The 18,774-nt window shown below is 48.0% G+C and overlaps 1 protein-coding gene across 4 annotated transcripts in view; it reads right to left on the minus strand.

The window, feature by feature from the left end:
* The window catches only part of BCAS3 (breast carcinoma amplified sequence 3), an 812,136-nt gene that overhangs the window by 434,290 nt on the left and 359,072 nt on the right, over positions 1-18,774 (minus strand). For 3 of the 4 annotated variants that reach the window (XM_015420601.1, XM_015420405.1, XM_015420473.1), the window contains exon 17: positions 8,999-9,043. The exons of the other annotated variant lie outside the window; for it this stretch is intronic. In XM_015420601.1, coding sequence (XP_015276087.1) covers positions 8,999-9,043 — 45 coding nt within the window. The remainder of the gene's footprint in view (positions 1-8,998; positions 9,044-18,774) is intronic. 4 annotated transcript variants of the gene reach the window in all.

Here is an 18,774-nt window from a genome sequence, read left to right on the forward strand (position 1 = left end):
TATGTTTTAAGTTGTTAGCTGTCTTGGTGGCCCCTGCAAAGCAGAAAAGCGGGATACGAATTTTGTAAACTAAAAAAAATCTAACTTATGCTCCAAGAAGCTTCATTTTCACAACCGGTATAAATTCTACAAAGGCCCTGGCCACAAGGGCCAGATAACGTGGGGCGGGGAGGCGTGGCTATTTGTGCCACTGCAATGTAATCCGCCACTACCTGATCTGATGCTACAGCGGCGGACTGGGGTTGTTTCCAGTAGCGCGTGTTTCTGGCACACTTCAACGTGGCAAGAAGAGCGCGCTGGAGTGATCAGATGGAGGAGGTCTATCTGCAGCCCATCGCAAGCTTTTGATAATGGATTTTCACAGTTACCTTTTAACTCTGGATCTTCGGCCGGACAGGACGGGTCGGCAACGGGTGCGTGACGCTTGGCAGATGTGCTCGTTTGATCGCGCCCGTAAAACCCGCCCTGTGTCTGTGAGTATCCCACGGCAACTTCTGCGTGTGATTGGGGCCAAAGTAAAGCAATTTGCGTACTTTCTTTTCTTTTGCATAATTTATTTAGATTTTGCTAGTGGGGCCGGAAGCTGTGCATGGAGCGAAAGCCACACCCTCAGCCACTGAATACCTTATTCAGCCACACCTCCAGCTTCTACCATCTCGGCAGGCACAACCCTCATTCTTTCAGACATACCTTTGCAGCCCCAAGGGCCACAAACTAGCTTTTAAATACAAGAACATAAGAAGAGCCCTGCTGGATCAGACCAGTGGTTCAGGGCCTGTCTCACACAGCTGCCGACCAGTTATTCCGGAGGACCAACAGGGCGTAGCAGCTAAGCAGCCTCCCGCTATGTTGCCTCCTGGCACAGGTATTCAGGAGTTCACCGCCTCTCATTGTGTGAGCTGGGGGGTGTCAAACATACGGCCCCTCCAGGGCTATTATCCAGCCCACAAGTAACTGATTACCTTTACTGCCAGATGACAGAGGCTGTGCATTATGTCCCTGTATCCTGTCCCAGGGCTAATGCACAACGAGCAGTGGAAGTGGGAGGGTGGGCCTCAGGGAGCTACTGTAAAAAATAATATCATTCATTTATTAGTTGTTGTCATTAGTCGACAACATATTGTTAATGTAGTTCGTCTGTGTCCTTTTATATCTCCGTTACCTGGCATTACATTTTATGGCCCACATGGCCTGGCCCGACAAAGTAACGTTTTTTGTCAGATCAAGCACTTGTAACAAATTAGTGTGACACCTCTGGCCATAAGCTTCCTGTAGTCCTTATGGCTAGTAGCCACTGATGGCTCTTTCTTTCATGAATTCATCTAATCCCTTTTTAAAACCATCGATATTTGTGGCCATTACTACGTTCTTTGGCAGCAAATTCAGATCTTAATCACTTGACGGGTAAAGAAATCCTTCCTTTCGTCCATCCCGAATCTACGGCCCATTGACTTCACTGGATGCCTTCAAGCTCGAATATTTTGGGAGAAGGAGAACAAGTCCTCTCTGTCCGTTCACTGTGCCCTGTGCACAATTTTATTAACTTCAGTTATGTCTCTCTTCAGGTGTCTCTTTTTTCTTAAATGAAAAGTCCCAGACTCTTCAGCCTTTCCTCACAGGGAAGGGCCTCCAACCCTTTATCCATCTTGGTCGTCCTCCTTCTTAATTTAGCACCATGGTCTAGGGGGCTTACTGAGCTTCCTCCCACCTGGTTCACAGGGCTGCCGCCACCCTCGATGTCAAAGTCCACCCTTGGATGGAGGGAAGCAGAGTGGCTGTACCCAGCATTTCAGAGGAAATAGGCACCAAGGAAGAGGAGGAGGAGGAGATTGGATTTATACCCCACCCTTCACTCAGAGTCTCAGAGTGGCTTACAAACAAGTTTCCCTTCCCCTACCCACAACAGACACCCTGTGAGCAGTGTTCCCTCTAAGCTGAGTTAGTGTGAGCTAGCTCACAATTTTTTAGCCTCCAGCTCACACATTTCTGTCTTAGCTCAGGGACGATGGCTCTGGAGCAAACTAATTTATGCAGCAGCCAAATTGCTCGCTCATAGCTTTTAATGTCAGTAGCTCACAAAGTAGAATCTTTGCTCACAAGAGTCCACAGCTTAGAGGGAGCACTGCCTGTGAGGTTGGTGGGGCTGAGAGAGCTCTCTCGAGAACTGCTCTTTCAAGGACAGCTCTGACAGAACTGTGGCTTACCCAAGGTCATCCAGCAGCTGCAAGTGAAGGAGAAGAAGAAGAAGAGAAGAGATTGGATTTATGCCCCACCCTTTACTACCCAAAGGAGTCTCAGAGCGGCTTACAAACTCCTTTCCCTTCTCCTCCCCACAACAGACACCCTGTGAGGTAGGTGGGGCTGAGAGAGCTCTTGACAGAAACAGCTCTTTTTCAAGAACAGCTCTGATCAGAACTATGGCTTGCCCAAGGTCATCCAGCCAGGTGTGAGTGGAGGCGTGGGGAATCAAACCCGGTTCTCCCAGATTAGAGTCCGCACACTCAACCACCACACCAAACAGGTATGAGTGGAGGAGTGGGGAATCAAACCTGGCTCTCCCAGATTAGAGTCCGCACACTTAACCACTACACCTAACTACACCAAAAATCCATCTGCAAACTAAGTATCAGCAGAAATTTGAAAAAAAAAATGTAATTAACAGTTCCAGGTAGGTCGTCATGCTGGCTACTATGCTATAGTAGAAGAGCAAGACTCGAGCCTTAGAGACCAACAAGATCTCCAGGGCATAAGCTTTTGCAGATGTTCCACTGGCTGGCTGTTTGTTACCAAGCTCAGTTTAAGGCACCGGAGATCACATACAAAGTCCTTCACGGCCTGGGCCCCTATTATTTACCCTTTGGCTCCACCATGACAACTTTGCTCATGGCAACAGGGGCTGGCCAGCCAGATACCTGACGAAGGGAGCTCTGACTCTCAAAAGCTTACACCCTGGGAATCTTTTTTTTAAAAAAAATAATTTTATTCAAAATACAGCTGCAAAAATATTTCACAGAGACATAATATAAAATTCTAACAACGAGAACTTTAAAATGATTTTTTAAAATAAATAGCTCTAGGAGGGATTATATCACTTTCTGAAAGGTGTTATAAAATTGGGTCCCAGATAGAGGAAAATTTAGTACCATAGTTAGCATCAATGCTCCCTCAAGGCTGTGGAGTCTTGTGAGCAAAAATCCCACTTTGTGAGCTGCTGGCATTAAAGCTGTGAGCGAGCGATTTGGCTCCTGCATAAATTAGTTTGCTCGGGAGCCCATCCCTTCCTGAGCTAAGACAAAAATGTGTGAGCCAGAGGCTAAAAACTGTGAGCTAGCTCACACTAACTCAGCTTAGAGGGAACACTGGTTAGCATTAGTAAGTTGTCTCATACTATCTGCTAACTTAGCCATAACGAAACGATCCCACACTTTTTTTGCACCATAGCTCTATGCTAGGTGCTTTAGGGTTTTTCCAAAATGCCGCCACTGTCAGCTGGGCGGTTGCAATAAGGGCACTAACGGTTTCTACTTTATCTTTCCGCAAGTTGTAAATCTGACCAGTATGTCAATAAAAATGATTCTGTGAGAAATGGCAGATCTATCCTGGTGATATATATAATCAAAGAGTGAACTCGGCACCAAAAGGATTCAGTCACAGGGCATGCCCACCAACCGTGTGCATAAGAACCGGGGGCATTACAACCCTTCCAGCAAAGAGCTGAGCTAGACTTGAAAATATGAGAAAGTCGTTTCACACTGGGAATCTTGTTGGTCTTTAAGGTGGCAACTGGGCTCAGATCTTGCTCGCTTAACTAACCGCTTCTCCGACATGACATCTCGTCGAGATTTCTTTTCTCTCGCTCCATCCCTACACTTCGGAGAAGATATATCTGGAAATAGTTGATTAGTCAGTTGCAAAGTGAGGCACATTCCAAGTTCCTTCTGAAGGAGATTCTATTTTTTTTTGTTTTTTAGTTCAAATCAACCACTAAAAATAATTATAGGGCCCCTTTTTAAAACTCTGCGCAAGCAAATACAGCTGACGAACCCATGCTCAATTTTGCTGACATAATTTTAGGTCTCATTAAGACCTTAATGAAAACAGAATGTAGACCAACCCCCCCCCCCCCCAGGCTCCCTCCCTTTTTTTAATTCTCTGCGTAAGCAAACAAAGGTTCATTTTCCTGAGCGCACTGCAGTCATGGCATCAAACGGACCACAAGAGACTCTTGCAAGAGCGCATACAATGATTTAAGGTCTATTACATTTCATATGTTCCTCACTTTAATCTAGGGCTTTTAATCTTGGCACGGAGCAACATCATCCCCGGCAGATCAGGGACTGCGAGACTCCGGACAGACCCTACAAGCATCCACTTAATTTTCCCCAACGTGAGCTGGTGATGTACGTTGGCGAGACAATCCACATTCAACCTTTCTTTTTTTTAAAAAAGGGCCCACTGAAGGGGGGGGAGAGAATCACATCTGTGGAGAGTGAAGACTAATAATAAAAAGGAATAATGCTTCACCGTTGCAAGCACTTTAGAGTGTTCAAAGCATTTCAACTCGACGATCCTTTTAACAAAATGGGGGAAGCTGAGGCAGGGCAGGTCCACACACTTGCTGGATTCTTTTGAACACATCAGACGTGGCCTTATACAGATACCGCAGAACAAAAAGCGGGGGGGGGATGCTAGATGACAGGTGACTGATTTATTATTGTACAATGTCCCTATGCGTTTCGCTGTGCAGGCTTCGTCAGGGGGAATTGGAGCATTCACCCGTGCTGGAACTGTCCACAGCAAATAATAAGTTAGTCAGCTATCACCTGGCATTTGCTTTCCCTGTTTGTTCTTTGGGCAGCCCATTTTTCCTTTAGTCAGAGACAGCCCATCAGACTATCAAGGTCAGTACTGCCCACTCGGTCTGGATGTGGCTCTCCAGGGTCTCAGGCAGAGCTCTTTCACATCACCTGTTACCTGATCCTTTCCACAGGAGAATGTGGGGACTGAACCTGGGACCTTCTGCATGCCAAGAAGATGCTCTGCTGCTGAGTCACAGCCCCTCCTAGGCCACCAACAGAAGAGGACCAGAGGGCAAAAATTCCAGGGACCCTGGTTGGGGCTGCACAAGCGATTTTTTTTTCTTTAGACATGATGTTTGGTTTACAGAAAAAGAAGAAGAGGAGGAGGAGGAGGAGATTGGATTTATATGTATGGAGTCTCAGAGTGGCTTACAAACAGGCTTACAGAGTGGCTTTCCCTTCCCCTCCCCACAACCCCGTGAGGTAGGTGGGACTGAGAGAGCTCTTTCCAGAACTGCTCTTTCAAGGACAGCTCTGACAGAACCATGGCTTGCCCAAGGTCATCCAGCAGCTGCAAGTGGAGGAGTGGGGAATCAAACCCGGTTCTACCAGATTAGAGTCCATGCACTTAACCACTACACCAAACTGGCTCCCATCCGAGTGGGGTTCTAGAAGGAATCTTTGCCCATAGGGCCCTGGTGGCTCTGAACAGCTCTGTTTCCCCTCCACAACGATCTCCCATAACATAGGCCAAATCCCAGGAGCATGACCAACTCAGGCAAATCTTGCTTCTCTAGACAGCAGATTTGAAGTATGCGTGGTCATTTGCAAAGACAAAAAAGAGAAAAGGGAAAAAAACTGAACCTAAAATCTAGAATTCAGAACCTAAAAAGGTTAGTCTATATATTCCCAATATATATATTCCCAATAAAATGTTCCTTAAGTTAAAAGCAATGTTGATCAAAAAGGTTGATATAGGCCCAACACCTTTTTGATCAACACTGCTTTTAACCTAAGGAACATTTTATTGGGAACATTTGGCTGTACAATCTCAGGAGAATATATAATTGACCAGAGAGAAGTACTACTGGACATGTGATTGCACTAGAGGCTTCATTTGTATTTTTGTATTTCTTTTCTTTGCCCAGTGGTTAAACTTTGGAACAATTGTTTTCTGGTCTTTATTCCATATTTTGTATATGTATGATTGTATATATTTTTACATATCAGCCAACATGTTCTGTTTGTATTAGACCTCTGAGGAAGGCCTGTAAAGGCCGAAATGCGTTAGGTCTATTTCATTAGCCCTTGTATGTTTTTATCTTTGTATATGAGCTATGAATGGGCTCTTATTTGTTATTTTAATTTGTGTTGAATAAATTTTTGTATGTTTCATAATTAGATTTTTAGAGTTGGCCCTCTTCTGTTCTTGACTAACCTTTTTAGGTTTTGAATGCATGGTCATTTGCACCATGACTCACTTTACCTTACAAGTGTGTGGGGGGACGCACATCACCACAGGAAGACGTGGCCATAAACTGGGTCACAGACAGTTTCCCCGAGGACATTTGCTAAGTTCAAAGCAGAGGTGAGACTTGGACTAGTGACTTCCTGGCTCAATCCCTTAGAAATGATGCAACACGACACTAACTCACATACACTAATCATAATACGAAAGCTATGTGACTCCATCTCTAAGCAGCACCTTCCAGGAGCAACAGAGGACAAAGGTTCATTTGAATGCAAATGAATAAATTAACGGGTTTATTTACTGGTTTCATTTAGATCCCACCTTTCTCCCCGGTGGGGACCCAAAGCAGCTTATTCCTCTTCCTCTCCTCCATTTTACCCCCACAACAACCCTGTGAGGTAGGTTAGGCTGAGAGTGTCTAACTTGTCCAAGGTCCCCTCGCGAGCTCTCACAACAGAGTGGGGATTCTAACTTGGGTCTCCCAGATCCTAGTCCAACATTCTAACCCAGAGGTGTCGAACTCATTTGTTACGAGGGCCGGATCTGACCTAAATGTCACTTTGTCTGGCCAGGTCATGTGTGCCATAAAACATGATGCCAGCTACCGGAGATATAAACTGTATAAAGGACAGCAGCTGGTAAACTCTGAGTTCCTGCATCCTCAATGCAAGGCCCCGTGCCCGGGGGGCGGTGGTGGTGCAAAGGAAAACCCACGTGGGTGGACTGGAGAGCCAGTGGACAGGCAAGTTCCGTCCCCCGGGCCTTATGTTTGACACTCCTGCTCTAACTTCTGCATCACGCTACCTCTCTGCATGGAAGGAAGGTTTTCTTTTGGGGGTGGCATTCAGATTTACTGGGCTTGACATGTCACAGAGGAGGACTGATCCCAGCTCCCAACACTCACACTCGCTGTCTGGTTGCGGCTGAGCCAAAGGAGATCTCTTGTTGCTACTGGGGGATGCTGCTGTGGCCCTTGGAAAAGATCATGGCCGTAGACAAGGTCAACTGAGGAGAGGCATCCAGACTGGGTCAAGAGGGCAGGAGATGGAACGCAAGTCCATCAAGAAGAGGGGGGACTCGGGGGACAGCATGCTGGAGACCAGTCTTCCCTCTAAGCTGAGTTAGGGTATAAATCACAGTTTTTTAGCCTCCGGCTTGCACATTTTTGTCTCCGCTCAGGAAGGATGGCTCCAGAGCAAACTAATTTACGCAGTAGCCCAATTGCTCGCTCACAACTTTAAGGCCAGTATCTCACAAAGCAGAGTTTTTGCTCACAAGACTCCACAGCTTAGAGGGAGCGTTGTTGGGGACCTGGTCACTCTGGGTTAAGGTTGCCAGCCCCCAGGTGGTGGGTGGAGATCTCCGGGGATTACAACTGATTCCAGGCTGCAGAGCTCAATTCCCTTGGAGAAAATGGCTGCTTTGGAAGTGAGCCGTATGGCATTATACCCCCTGAGGTCCCTCCCCTTCCCAAACTCCACCTCCCCGGATCCACCCACAAAATCTCCAGGGATTTCCCACCCCAGAGCTGGGAACCGTAGTCTGGGTGCACAAAAACGTGTCTGGGGGACCACCATGACTCTCAGGAGCCTTTTGGGAATAACTCACTGCTGATCATCGATCAAGAGTTCATCCCACCCCTGGACGCCAACGACAAGCAGCAGCGAGAGCTGGGCACACCATCTAATGGGGCTGGCTGAAAGGGGGCGTGGTGGACCCAGACTGAAGCACTTCTTTGAAGTCTCCTGTATGCCTGTCGACTGGACAAAGTGGCACCGCCCACTCTTCTTCCTTGTTACGCTTTGTTCGACACTAACCAAGCCTAAATGCTTCCCTGGTCACAGTTTTTGCTAAACACCCACTCAGTGAATGACGTACAAGTAGGTTTGTTGGGTTCCCCCCCCCAGGCCACCAGTGGGGGGATGGGAGTAGGGTTGCCAGGTCCAGGTTGGGGAACTCCTGGGGATCTGGGGGTGGAGCGTGGGAAGGAAAATGACCTCAGTGGGATCCAACGCCATAGAGCCCACCCTTCAAAGGATCCCTTGTCTCCAGGGGAACTGATCTCTGTAGTCTGGAGGTGAGCTGTAATTCCGGGAGATCCCCAGGTCCCACCTGGAGGCTGGCAACCCGATGCCCACCTTCAAGTATCTGAAAAGCTCTTTGTACACAGCCTCAAGCCAGCCATGACCGGCAGGAAATGCCTCCGGTCCAAATGCCTGTGGTGCAGAGACATCAACAGAGAACAAGGAATATTGGCTTCATAATATAAAGGCAGAACTAAACGTGAGGGCAAACACAGGTCTGCTGCAGAAAAGCGGCAACTCTGCGTTGAGACCTCCCTCCTGGAACTCTGACCTAGACTAGTTAAGGAAGTGTAGGCCATGACCTCATGTCGGGCATCTTTCTCTTTAGCTTTATGTTACTGGCTGCTCTGGGGAAGCACCGAGGAAACGCACAATACAACGATGCCTCATCACGTAATTCCACGACTGCACACAATTGGGACAAGGCGGTGGAAGCATGAGATGGGAGGGTTGCCGTCTTCGTCAACAAATCCAGGCTCAGCGTCACATTTAGTTCCGCCCTAAATCACGCGTCACTTTTATGTAAGGAATAAGCTCATGCAGGTTTTTGTCTTTGGGTTTGTTTTTTTAAAAGCAATGAATGGTGATTTCCAGTGAGTACAGCAAATTAATTAGAAGGCATGCTGGGATTGAACGGAACTCACCACGGAGCTTTTATGGAAAAACATCCTGCTCCAAACAGGTAAGGTCTTCGTGGAAAAGGGGGGGAAATGCACAGAAATTAGATGAAGGATTCATCATCATCGTTGTCATCAACAAGCAACAGTGTAAAACCATGCTATTACCAAAAGAAATTACTAAAGTTGGACAGTTTTGAAAACAAGAATTGTTAACTTTCTAAACTGCGTTGCAAGGAAAAAGTAATCTGCCCTCCCCAAGAAAACAGAGGGCCAAACGACACATTAATAGGATCGCGGGGCTGCCCCTGAAAGCTGCATCCCACTGCTGCGTTCCTCCTCCCTCTACATAAGGTGTCGCCAGGGCTATTTTTGGGCAGGAACGCACAGGAACGGAGTTCCGGCTGGCTTCAGAGTTGGCCACGCCCAGTACAGCCAAAACCTCTGCGTGCATGGCTACAGAGAGAAGGCCTGGAGAGCGACTCCCCCCAGCGACTCCGAGGCGGGTGGGCCGGGGGGGGGGGGGGGGGGGGGGAGCCAAGAGGGATTAATGCCTCCCCATGCCTTCCCCGGCCAGTCCAAGGGCCGGCTTGCCCAGACTCCCTGCAAGGGCATGGGGCGCCCAGGCAAGCCAAGGGAAGGCATGGGGTGTGGCCTAATATGCTAATGAGCTGGACAGTCAGGGGTGTGGTCTAATATGCTAATGAGTTCCTGCTGGGCTTTTTCTACAAAAAAAGTCCTGGGTGTTGCTCAACTTGATCCTTCTCCAAACATAACTTGGAGCTTATTCTCACTGAAGGGGCACAGCGACATTTTGGTCATATGGACTGCTGGTGGAGGCTCACGTGATTGAATCTGAATCTCTGTGTCTAAAGTGTTGTCGAGTAACAGCCGACTTATGGGCAACCCCACCTAGCGACTTTCGAGGCCAGTGAGAAGCAGAGGTGGTTGGCCATTGCCTTCCTCTGCAGACTCTTCCTTGGCACATCCCTTCCAAGCACTGACCCTGCTGAGCTTCCAAGATCTGATGAGATCAGGCTATACCTCGTTGCCTTCCCTCCCCATTAAAAAAAAACGTTCATAGAAAATTAGATATCAGAGGAGAAGGACTCTAGCCCAGCTTCTCTATTATATGATAGTTTTCTATCTACAGAGATATTTTAATAGATCCTGTGCACCTGACCCTGTAATCTGAAATGGTGTAGTCCAGTCCGCAGTGGCACTGCCCAGGTTAGGGTTGCCAGGTTCCCCCTGGCCACCTGGGGGGGGGAATGGAGGTAGAGTCATCAGCTCTTGGTTGGGAAACTCGTGGACCGATTTCACAAAACAGGATCACGAAACCGCGGGGAAAATCAGGCGAAGCCACGAGTTAAAATGCGGCCGCGCAGCTTCAAGTGGGAAATTGACCAACAGAAGCGGGATAAAGGGAGGCGCGACCGTGGCGCAGCTCTTGTGTGAAATCGGTCCTGGAGATTGGGAGATGGAGCCTGGGGAGGACCGGGACCTCAGTGGGGTACGATGACATAGCATATACCCTCCAAAGCATCCATTTTCTCCAGAGGAACTGGTCTCTGTAATCTGGAGATGTGCAGTAATTCCAGGGGATCCCCAGGTCCCCTCAGGAGGCTGGCATCCCTAGCCCAGGCACAGTTACACTTCCTAGACCTAACACAGGTGTTTTGCTAGCCAGCCAGCAAAAGCCAGTGATACAGAGTAGGGAGAGAGAAAAACTCATAAAACAATGATGCCAAGAAAGAGGAGTAAGTTGTGCTACTCATTATGGAGGGCAGGGAGAGCGTTCGACCATGGCTGCCGTTTTCAGTGGCAGTATTGTGTTTTCCATAACATGGTGGCTATAACCAGAGATACAAAATCTATAGGGGGAAAAAAATCTGCCAGCATTGCTGCCATTGCTTGTAACTCAACCTTGCACAATAAGCTCATAGATCCTACAGCTGTGCCCAGTTAGTTCTTTCTGGCAACAAACAATTTGGCACTAAAAACGGAAATGTGGAAAGGTATACAGAGGTGCACAGGGGTTTGTGAGGTGATTCTTTATGTGGAATGTGCTTCTCCCAACACACACACACACACCAAGCTAATTCTGCTCACTCCTTCCTCCTCCTTTTGGATCAAATATTATCAGAGTGGAGAGCCACACAGTCTCTACGTGATGAGTCTCAGGAGTGCTCTGAAAGTGTGACAACCCAATCTTTCTCCTTCCCTCATGCTGCCAAAACTTGGATCACCTAAGGAAGCTGTCAGAGGTCGATTCAGAACTCAAAAAGGGGTTGGTGGGTGGAAACCGCTGGTTCACACACACACATAAGTAAACAGTAGAATCCACACAGGCTTTTACAGACTGTACAAGTTCAGCAGTGACAGTTAAATAAATCTCCATGTACAGATTCCACAGGGCAAACAACAGGGGAAGAAGTGCCTGGTTGACCTCTGTTGGAAAGAGGATGCCGGACTAGTGGGCCTTCCTATGACCCAGCGATGCAGTGCTTTAATCCTGAGGACGGTGCACACAGAATTCCGTTGGATTTTTAGCAGAAAGGAAAGCCTCACACATGCCAGGGCTCACTGTCCAAATTCCACACAACCAAATTTTTCCTATTGATTTCCAAGGGAAAGCAATGCGCATGAGAGCCACACGCACCCTCCCAAACTCTCATTGTAAGAACTGCGGCAGACTGTGAGATTGGTGCCTGGGCCCGGGCTGGCACGGCCAACTGCCCCGGTTTTCTAAGACAGAAACATTGAGGGACAGCCTGAAGATCCAAGGAAACGTGTCTAGAGTTTAATTTGTTCACAAAATACCACATACAACAGAATGACTGTTGTTTTGGTTTTGTTATGGTTTTTTCAAGAAGAAGGAAAGAAGGCCAGCAGGCTGCAGCTGAAACCTGGTTCAGGGAGATCTGGGTTCGAAGCCCTGTTCAGCTGTGGACCTCGGCAGAGTGGCCTTGAGCCAATTACTACCTCACAGGGGTGCCGTGTGGATAAAAAGGATGATTTTCAGGCAGCCCCTGAGGTCCTCCGGAGGGATGCTGCTGTGATGTAAGAAAATGAGAAATTACAAATGTGTGCTTTTGTGCAGAGTCCTTCGAAAGGATGTTTCAATTATTGCCATGGCAAGACTGCGCCATGCATCATTCTTACACCCCTTTTATAGAACGGAGCAAAAAGTGAGAATGCAGCATTTGGCCAAGGCCTGTCTGGCAAGGTGAGGAAGTGGCAAACAAGCAGTGTATCATCATCATCAAAACTGTGGGATTGGAGTACCTTTCTAGATCCTGAAACTGTGGGATTGGAGTACCTTTCTAGATCCTGAACCTAAGAGCCACTGAGGGATATCTGGCCAGGGTTCAGGCAGTGTGCCACTCCTCAGCTCCGGCCAAAGGAAGGGCCTACAGAGAAAGCAGCCACAGCAGGACAGAAGTTCCCCATCCAAGGACTCACCAGGGCTGACCCTTCTTAGCTTCTGAGATCTGATGCGATCAGGCTAGCCACACATCCTACCCAAACCTAACGTGAAAAGAAGCCATGTGACCTACCCAGCTCCACGGGTCTCCAAGGTGAGCAGGGCCCCTGGAAATGTTGCCCACCTAGCATCCTTTCCCCAATGCCCTGGCCTAGGGACCACTTTCAGTTTACCTCACCATCAAGGGAGCCTGATATATTCCCAACAAGATAAGGATTCCTAGATTTGGGGTGGGTGGGTGACAGAACTAAAAGGGAAGGCATAGTAGTTTTAAATGATGAATCGGGCAGGGAAAACAGACACATCCTTCTCTCTTGTGGATAATATTAAAATCCAGGGTCATCAAATCTGCTTGTGGTCTTGTAGCCCACCTCCCTCAACAGGTCACCCCTGCAGTGCGGGCAAAGCGAAATGGAAGTTCCATCCGCAATGAAGCAATGATGCAGAAGAGAAGGGTGATATCCAGACGGAGGGCAGGGGGGACTTCTTGAAAAGACAGGTGCTACCCTAGCTAAGGCTGCAGTTATTGCCAGATTCCAGTTTGGGGATAAAACAAAATTATGGCACCGAGACCGAGTTTTTTTGTTTTTGTTTTGCTGTTAATTGCTGTATGACTAGTGATCGCTGTACCACTAATCAGCACCAATTGTTTTAAAAGAAGGCCTGGAAATTAAAGAGATCTTTTGAAAAATGCCCTGTGTGTATCTCACCAGCTAGACGGAGGGAATTAATTTTAAGGCAGTAGCCAGAGTGGGGGCAGCAGGTGCACCATCCCACCTGGAGCCACTTGGCCCTCATTTCTAACAAGGTAGCTCTTACCCACCTGACCTGGAGAGCTGCTCCCTCTAAGCTGTGGAGTCTTGTGAGCAAAAATACTACTTTGTGAGCTACTGGCATTCAAGTTGTGAGCCAGCGATTTGGCCACAGCATAAATTAGTTTGCTCTGGAGCCATCTTTCCTGAGCAACAATGTGTGAGGCAGAGGCTAAAAAACTGTGAGCTAGCTTACACTAACTCAGCTTAAAGGGAACACCGGCCTAGGCTAGCCCAGTCTCGTGAGATCTTGGAAGCTGAGTGGGGGCGGCCCCAGTTAGTGCTTGGATGGGAGGCTACTAAAGAAGTCCGGGATTGCTATGCTGAAGCAGGCAATAACAAACTAGCTCCGTCAGTAGGGGTGCCATCCCCCCCAATGGGGGCGAGGGGTTCCCTGCCTTTGGGGCCCCCAATCTGCCACCACTCAGCTGGCCGGTGGGGGGAGCCCCACCCCCGAGCAGCCCCATCTGCACCAACATGCCCGGCGCGATGATGTCACCCGGAGGTGACATCATCGCGCAGGGCACGTTGCAGGGGGATGGATGCTCTAGCATTTGAGAAAAACCTCTATGGTTTGTGTTAAGCCTAGGAAATTATACCAGGACAAAGTCCAGCTTTAATTATTATGGCACACCAGGACAAGGGGGGTGGAAGGAGGGTTAACTTAAAGCCAGGACTGTGAACACATGCACAGTCATGATCCTTCCTCACTGGGACAAACCTGTTCCACTCTGGACACACCTGGAAATGCTGAAGTACCACCTTGTTATGGTCAGGCCTCACCTGGAGTCCTGTGTCCAGTTTTGGGCACCACAATTTAGGAAGGATGTTGACAAGCTCGAGCGTGTCCAGAAGAGGGCAACCAGGATGGTGAGAGGGTTTGAATCCAAGTCTTATGAGGAAAGGCTGAAAGAGCTGGGTATGTTTAGCCTGGGAAAGAGAAGGCTTAGAGGGGACATGATTGCAGTCTTCAAGTATTTGAAGGGCTGTCATGTAGAAGATGGAGCAGATCTATTCTCTCTTGCTCCGGATTGCAAGACTAGATCTAATGGGTGGAAATTACAAGGGAGTCGTTACCGGCTAAATATCAGGAGAAACTTCCTAACTGTAAGAGTGGTTGAGCAGTGGAACAGTCTGCCTCGGGAGGTGGTGGGCGCTCCTTCGCTGGACGTTTTCAAGCGGAGGCTGGACGACCATCTTTTGGGTATGTTGTAGGGCTATCTTTCGGCTCTGCTCCTGCAGAGTGCAGGGGATTGGACTAGATGACCTGCAAGGTCCCTTCCAACTCTAACATTCTAAGTCCCTGCCTGTGGTACTCACCCCTGTGATCACAGGGAGGGTTACTGGTCTCTTATGATTCTTTAGGTGTGCAGCATGAGCAGAAGTCTGCGGGATTTGATTTCAGGACAAAAAGCAGATTTACAGTCCTCCCCACTATGGAAAGATGCTTGGAACTATGTGGGCAGAAGGCCAAAGGAGAGCCTGAATCGAACTTCCAGCGACTGGAGGCTGGCTTCGCTGCTTTGCACAGCTCCTTCACCCCACCCCGACTAGCAAAACCTGGATAAATTATGCAAAAGAGAAACAACAGAAATTTTGTGCATTTGCACCACTGAACTGTATATGATACAAACATTTCGATTGACGGGCTGCAATTCTGAGGGTGTGCGGTGCACCCTAACAAGAGCTTTGAAGAAAAGAAAATCTCCCCGTTTTTTCAACTATACTTTCTGCCCAGCAAGCCACAGAGGGATGGGGGAAGAGGCAGTGTGTTACCCTCCCCACCTGCTTACTCTGAGAAGGAGGGAGGACAAACCACGTTTGAAAAGAACGGATGAGATCCGGCCTGCCACCAACATTCATGTCCAGGACCACCTCTCCTTTTCCAAGCCGCTTCACACGGCATCGCTTTGAGTGCATTAATACAGAAGGACAGAGTACCAAATTTACAAGAGAGCCTGTCCTCAAACTGACAGCACCAGATGGCTGTGCTGGGTGACAATAACAAAACAATGTCAAGCCAAGGCAACCACGGGGCCTGCCCAACGCCTCTGGCTTCACTGTGGGCATTAAACGGATTATTGCCATTTAAGATAATTCTCTTTAAAGAATGGGCTTACGTTCAGTTTTCCAAACTCTCTGGGGCAAAAACAAAAATTTTAAATGAATATTTTAATTGGAGGTATATAAGATTATTTGTGTTAATTTATCCCCCCCCCAATCCAGATCTTGAGCCATCAGGGAAAGGTGGCCTTCAGTCCCACCTTCCCAGCCAACTTAATAGACATGCAACAAAGCAAATTCTTAATTAAACATTAGCAGCGATTTCCAGTTAGCATAAACACCACTGGACTCTGTATCACACAATGGTTAAAGCAGAGAGAGGAAATGGGTATTTTCATGATTGAACAAAACAAACACATTCATAAAGCAGAAAAAGCATATCTGCCTTTTTGATAGGCAGGCCACGTAGAATGGGTAGGCCGTGGCTCTTCCAGTTGTACTCCCGTCCATTGGTGTCTAGTCCTCATGAATGCCTATATTTCTTCCCACCTCACAGATTCAATACCTCGACTTCTGTGATAAGCAATTTCCATCTGCCTTTATTGTACGTGTGTGCAGATCAAAGGCACAAATCCCATCAAAATGGGCTGGTAGCACTGGTATTAATTCATCGTGTTATGGGGAAAAGAAGTAACCACACATGCTCTTAAAGTGCAGTGCGTTTTTAGCACGTATCCAAAACCTTCTTGAGAAGCTAGCCTCTTCACCCCTGGAAATTACTTGGCCCTGCACTCCCTACAGAAGTAACTGACTGGTTGGGGGAAGGAACTCTCTCTGAGTTTCCCCAGTGGGCTAGTGCTTAGGCAACTCAATTTGCCTGACACGTACACTCCCACAGGGGGACCGTGCCAATCCAGAAGAGCACCAGTGCTTGTGGGATCAATGTTAGCCATGAAACAAGCTTGAATCTTGGGGCTACTAAGTACATCCTCTATACCATTCTTCCTGCCCCACTTCCTGTTCTAGTACCCCCATCGCTGGGGAAGCAGAACCTTAAGAAATCCTAAGACAGAAACCATGATCTAGACTTTAGCATATGTGCTCTACCCCTATGCATTCCACTTACTTGCTTAGAAGCCTTTATCAGATGATGTTCAAAGTGGCGAGTGCTAAAGCTTATTTTATTTATCTAGGGGGGGAAATTAAGACGCTTCCCCGGGGAAACTACTGGAGGCACCTCATAAAACAAAACATAATGCAAACGTAAACACTGCAGGTTGTTAATTAAAACACAATATTTCAAAAAACCAAGAACCAGAACATAAGAATGTACTGAGCAGTTTAAGACGAATAGTTGCAGTCCTACACAGAGTTACATGGGAGAAAGCACCATCCAAATCAGTAGGATTGGGTTCTGAGTCAATGCAGAAAGGACTGCACTGTAAAACTTTAAAAAGAATGCTCAAAACTCTTTTCATACATGCACATAACAGTCAGGAATCGTAGCCTCATATCGCAGATGCAGGACCGATGCTGAGAGAATCACGTCGTGCCAAAGGTCACCTCGAGAATTTGTGGCAAAAGTCATGTGCTTCAACTGTCTCAATTTAGCAGGGGCTGTCCCTGTTTTCCAATACCCACTGCCCTCATTTTTCTGCCTTTTGGGATTGCTGTGTACAAACGCTGTTAAGTAGAGATTACTAGAGTTGTCATTCTTTCCCAGGGCTGTAAAACTTCCAAAGCAGGAAGCAGATGCATTTTGTCTCAGTTGCACATGCGTGCAAAAAGAAGACGAGCTGGTTTTGATACTCCACTTTTTCTCTACCTTAAGGAGTCTCAAAGTGGCTTACGATCACATTCCCTTCCTCGCCTCACAACAGGCACCTTATGAGGTAAGCAGTCACCCAGCAGGCTTAGGGGAAGGAATGGGGAATCAAACCTGGTTCTCCAGATTAGAGACCGCCACTCTTCTTAACCACACTGGCTGTTGGTGAGATGCCGTGTCACACCCAGCCTGCTATTTCATTTGCTGTCCCGCATGCTGGTGATGCTCATTTTGAACTGTTGATAATTGATCATTAAAAACCCAGCCATCACAACGTAAATGAATGCAACATGCAGAAATCTGGAACTTGGGGAGCTCAGGATTATCTGTTACACGGTTATCCAAGGCTTCCTCTGCAAAGCTCAGGGCAACACACACGGCCAGTTTGGTGTCGTGGTTAAGTGCGCGGACTCTAATCTGGGAGAACCGGATTTGATTCCCCACTCCTCCACTTGCACCTGCTGGATGACCTTGGGCAAGCCGTAGTTCTGATAAGAGCTGTCCTTGAAAAAGAGCCGTTTTTGTCAGAGCTCTCTCAGCCCCACCTACCTCACAGGGTGTCTGTTGTGGGGAGGGGAAGGGAAAGGAGTTTGTAAGTTGCTCTGAGACTCCTTTGGGTAGTGAAGGGTGGGGTATAAATCCAATCTCTTCTTCTTCTTCTTCCCCCTCTCCCATTTAATCTTCATGACAACACCCCTAAGAGGTAGGTTAGGCTTGAAGAGAGTGACCAGTTCACAGTTACTCAGAGAGTTTCCTGGGTGAGAAGGGCTCAAACAGACACGGGGGCTTCCAGGAATGGAATTTTTCTCGCTCTGAAAATCAGGTGCACAGGGTCCTGGATTCAGGTGGCACAAGGAGAAGGAGGATTAAGTCCCTCCACCCCTGTTTTTGCCAATCTGTGACATCTCTGGAGAGTTGTGGTTTGCTCTACAGAGAAAACAAAGGTACAACTGCAAGCTCCCCTCATACCACAGGTCCATTCCAAATGCCTGATCTCTGTAAGAAAAAAACTTGTTGAGACCTCCATTTGTAGAATTCCCAGCATCTCATTTCTTAGAGCCACTAGCAAGACTCTGACCTTAGATCTCCCAAACCCTAGAATGACTATCCAAACAACAACTAGGGTTGCCAGCCACCAGGTGGGGCCTGGTGATCTCCTGGAACTACGAATGATCTCCAGACAAGACAGACCAGTTCCTCTGGAGAAAACAGTAGCATTGGAGGGTGGACTCTGTGGCATGAAAGCCCTCTGAAGTTCCTCCCCTCTCCAAACCCCGCCCTCCCCAGGCTCCACCCCCAAATCTCCAGGAATTTCCCAAGCTCGAGCTGGCAACCTTACCACCACCCCACCGTGGCCTTTGGGAATGATCAGACAGTGGTCTTTGCCATAAGAAGGGCCTTACAAAGACATCATAAAGTTGCTATCTGTGAAATGTTGGAAGGTAAATAAACATTAAGATCTGAACTAGGGACACCCTCTGTATGTGCAGACAGGGCTAACGGAAGACCCTGGAATCCAGAAATCCTCCTCTCACAGCAAGGGCCAAAAGACAAGCACTGATTCCCACTCCTCGCCCACCCCCAGAAGCCTGGCCAGATGGGTACATCACAGCAGGCAGCTCCTTTGTGCCAGGTCCCAGCCCTCAGGACAACATCCTAGAGAATCTCGGGCAGC

Source organism: Gekko japonicus, unplaced genomic scaffold, assembly GCF_001447785.1.
Source record: "Gekko japonicus isolate JY-2015 unplaced genomic scaffold, Gekko_japonicus_V1.1 scaffold348, whole genome shotgun sequence".
In the NCBI taxonomy this organism is placed as follows: domain Eukaryota; kingdom Metazoa; phylum Chordata; class Lepidosauria; order Squamata; family Gekkonidae; genus Gekko; species Gekko japonicus.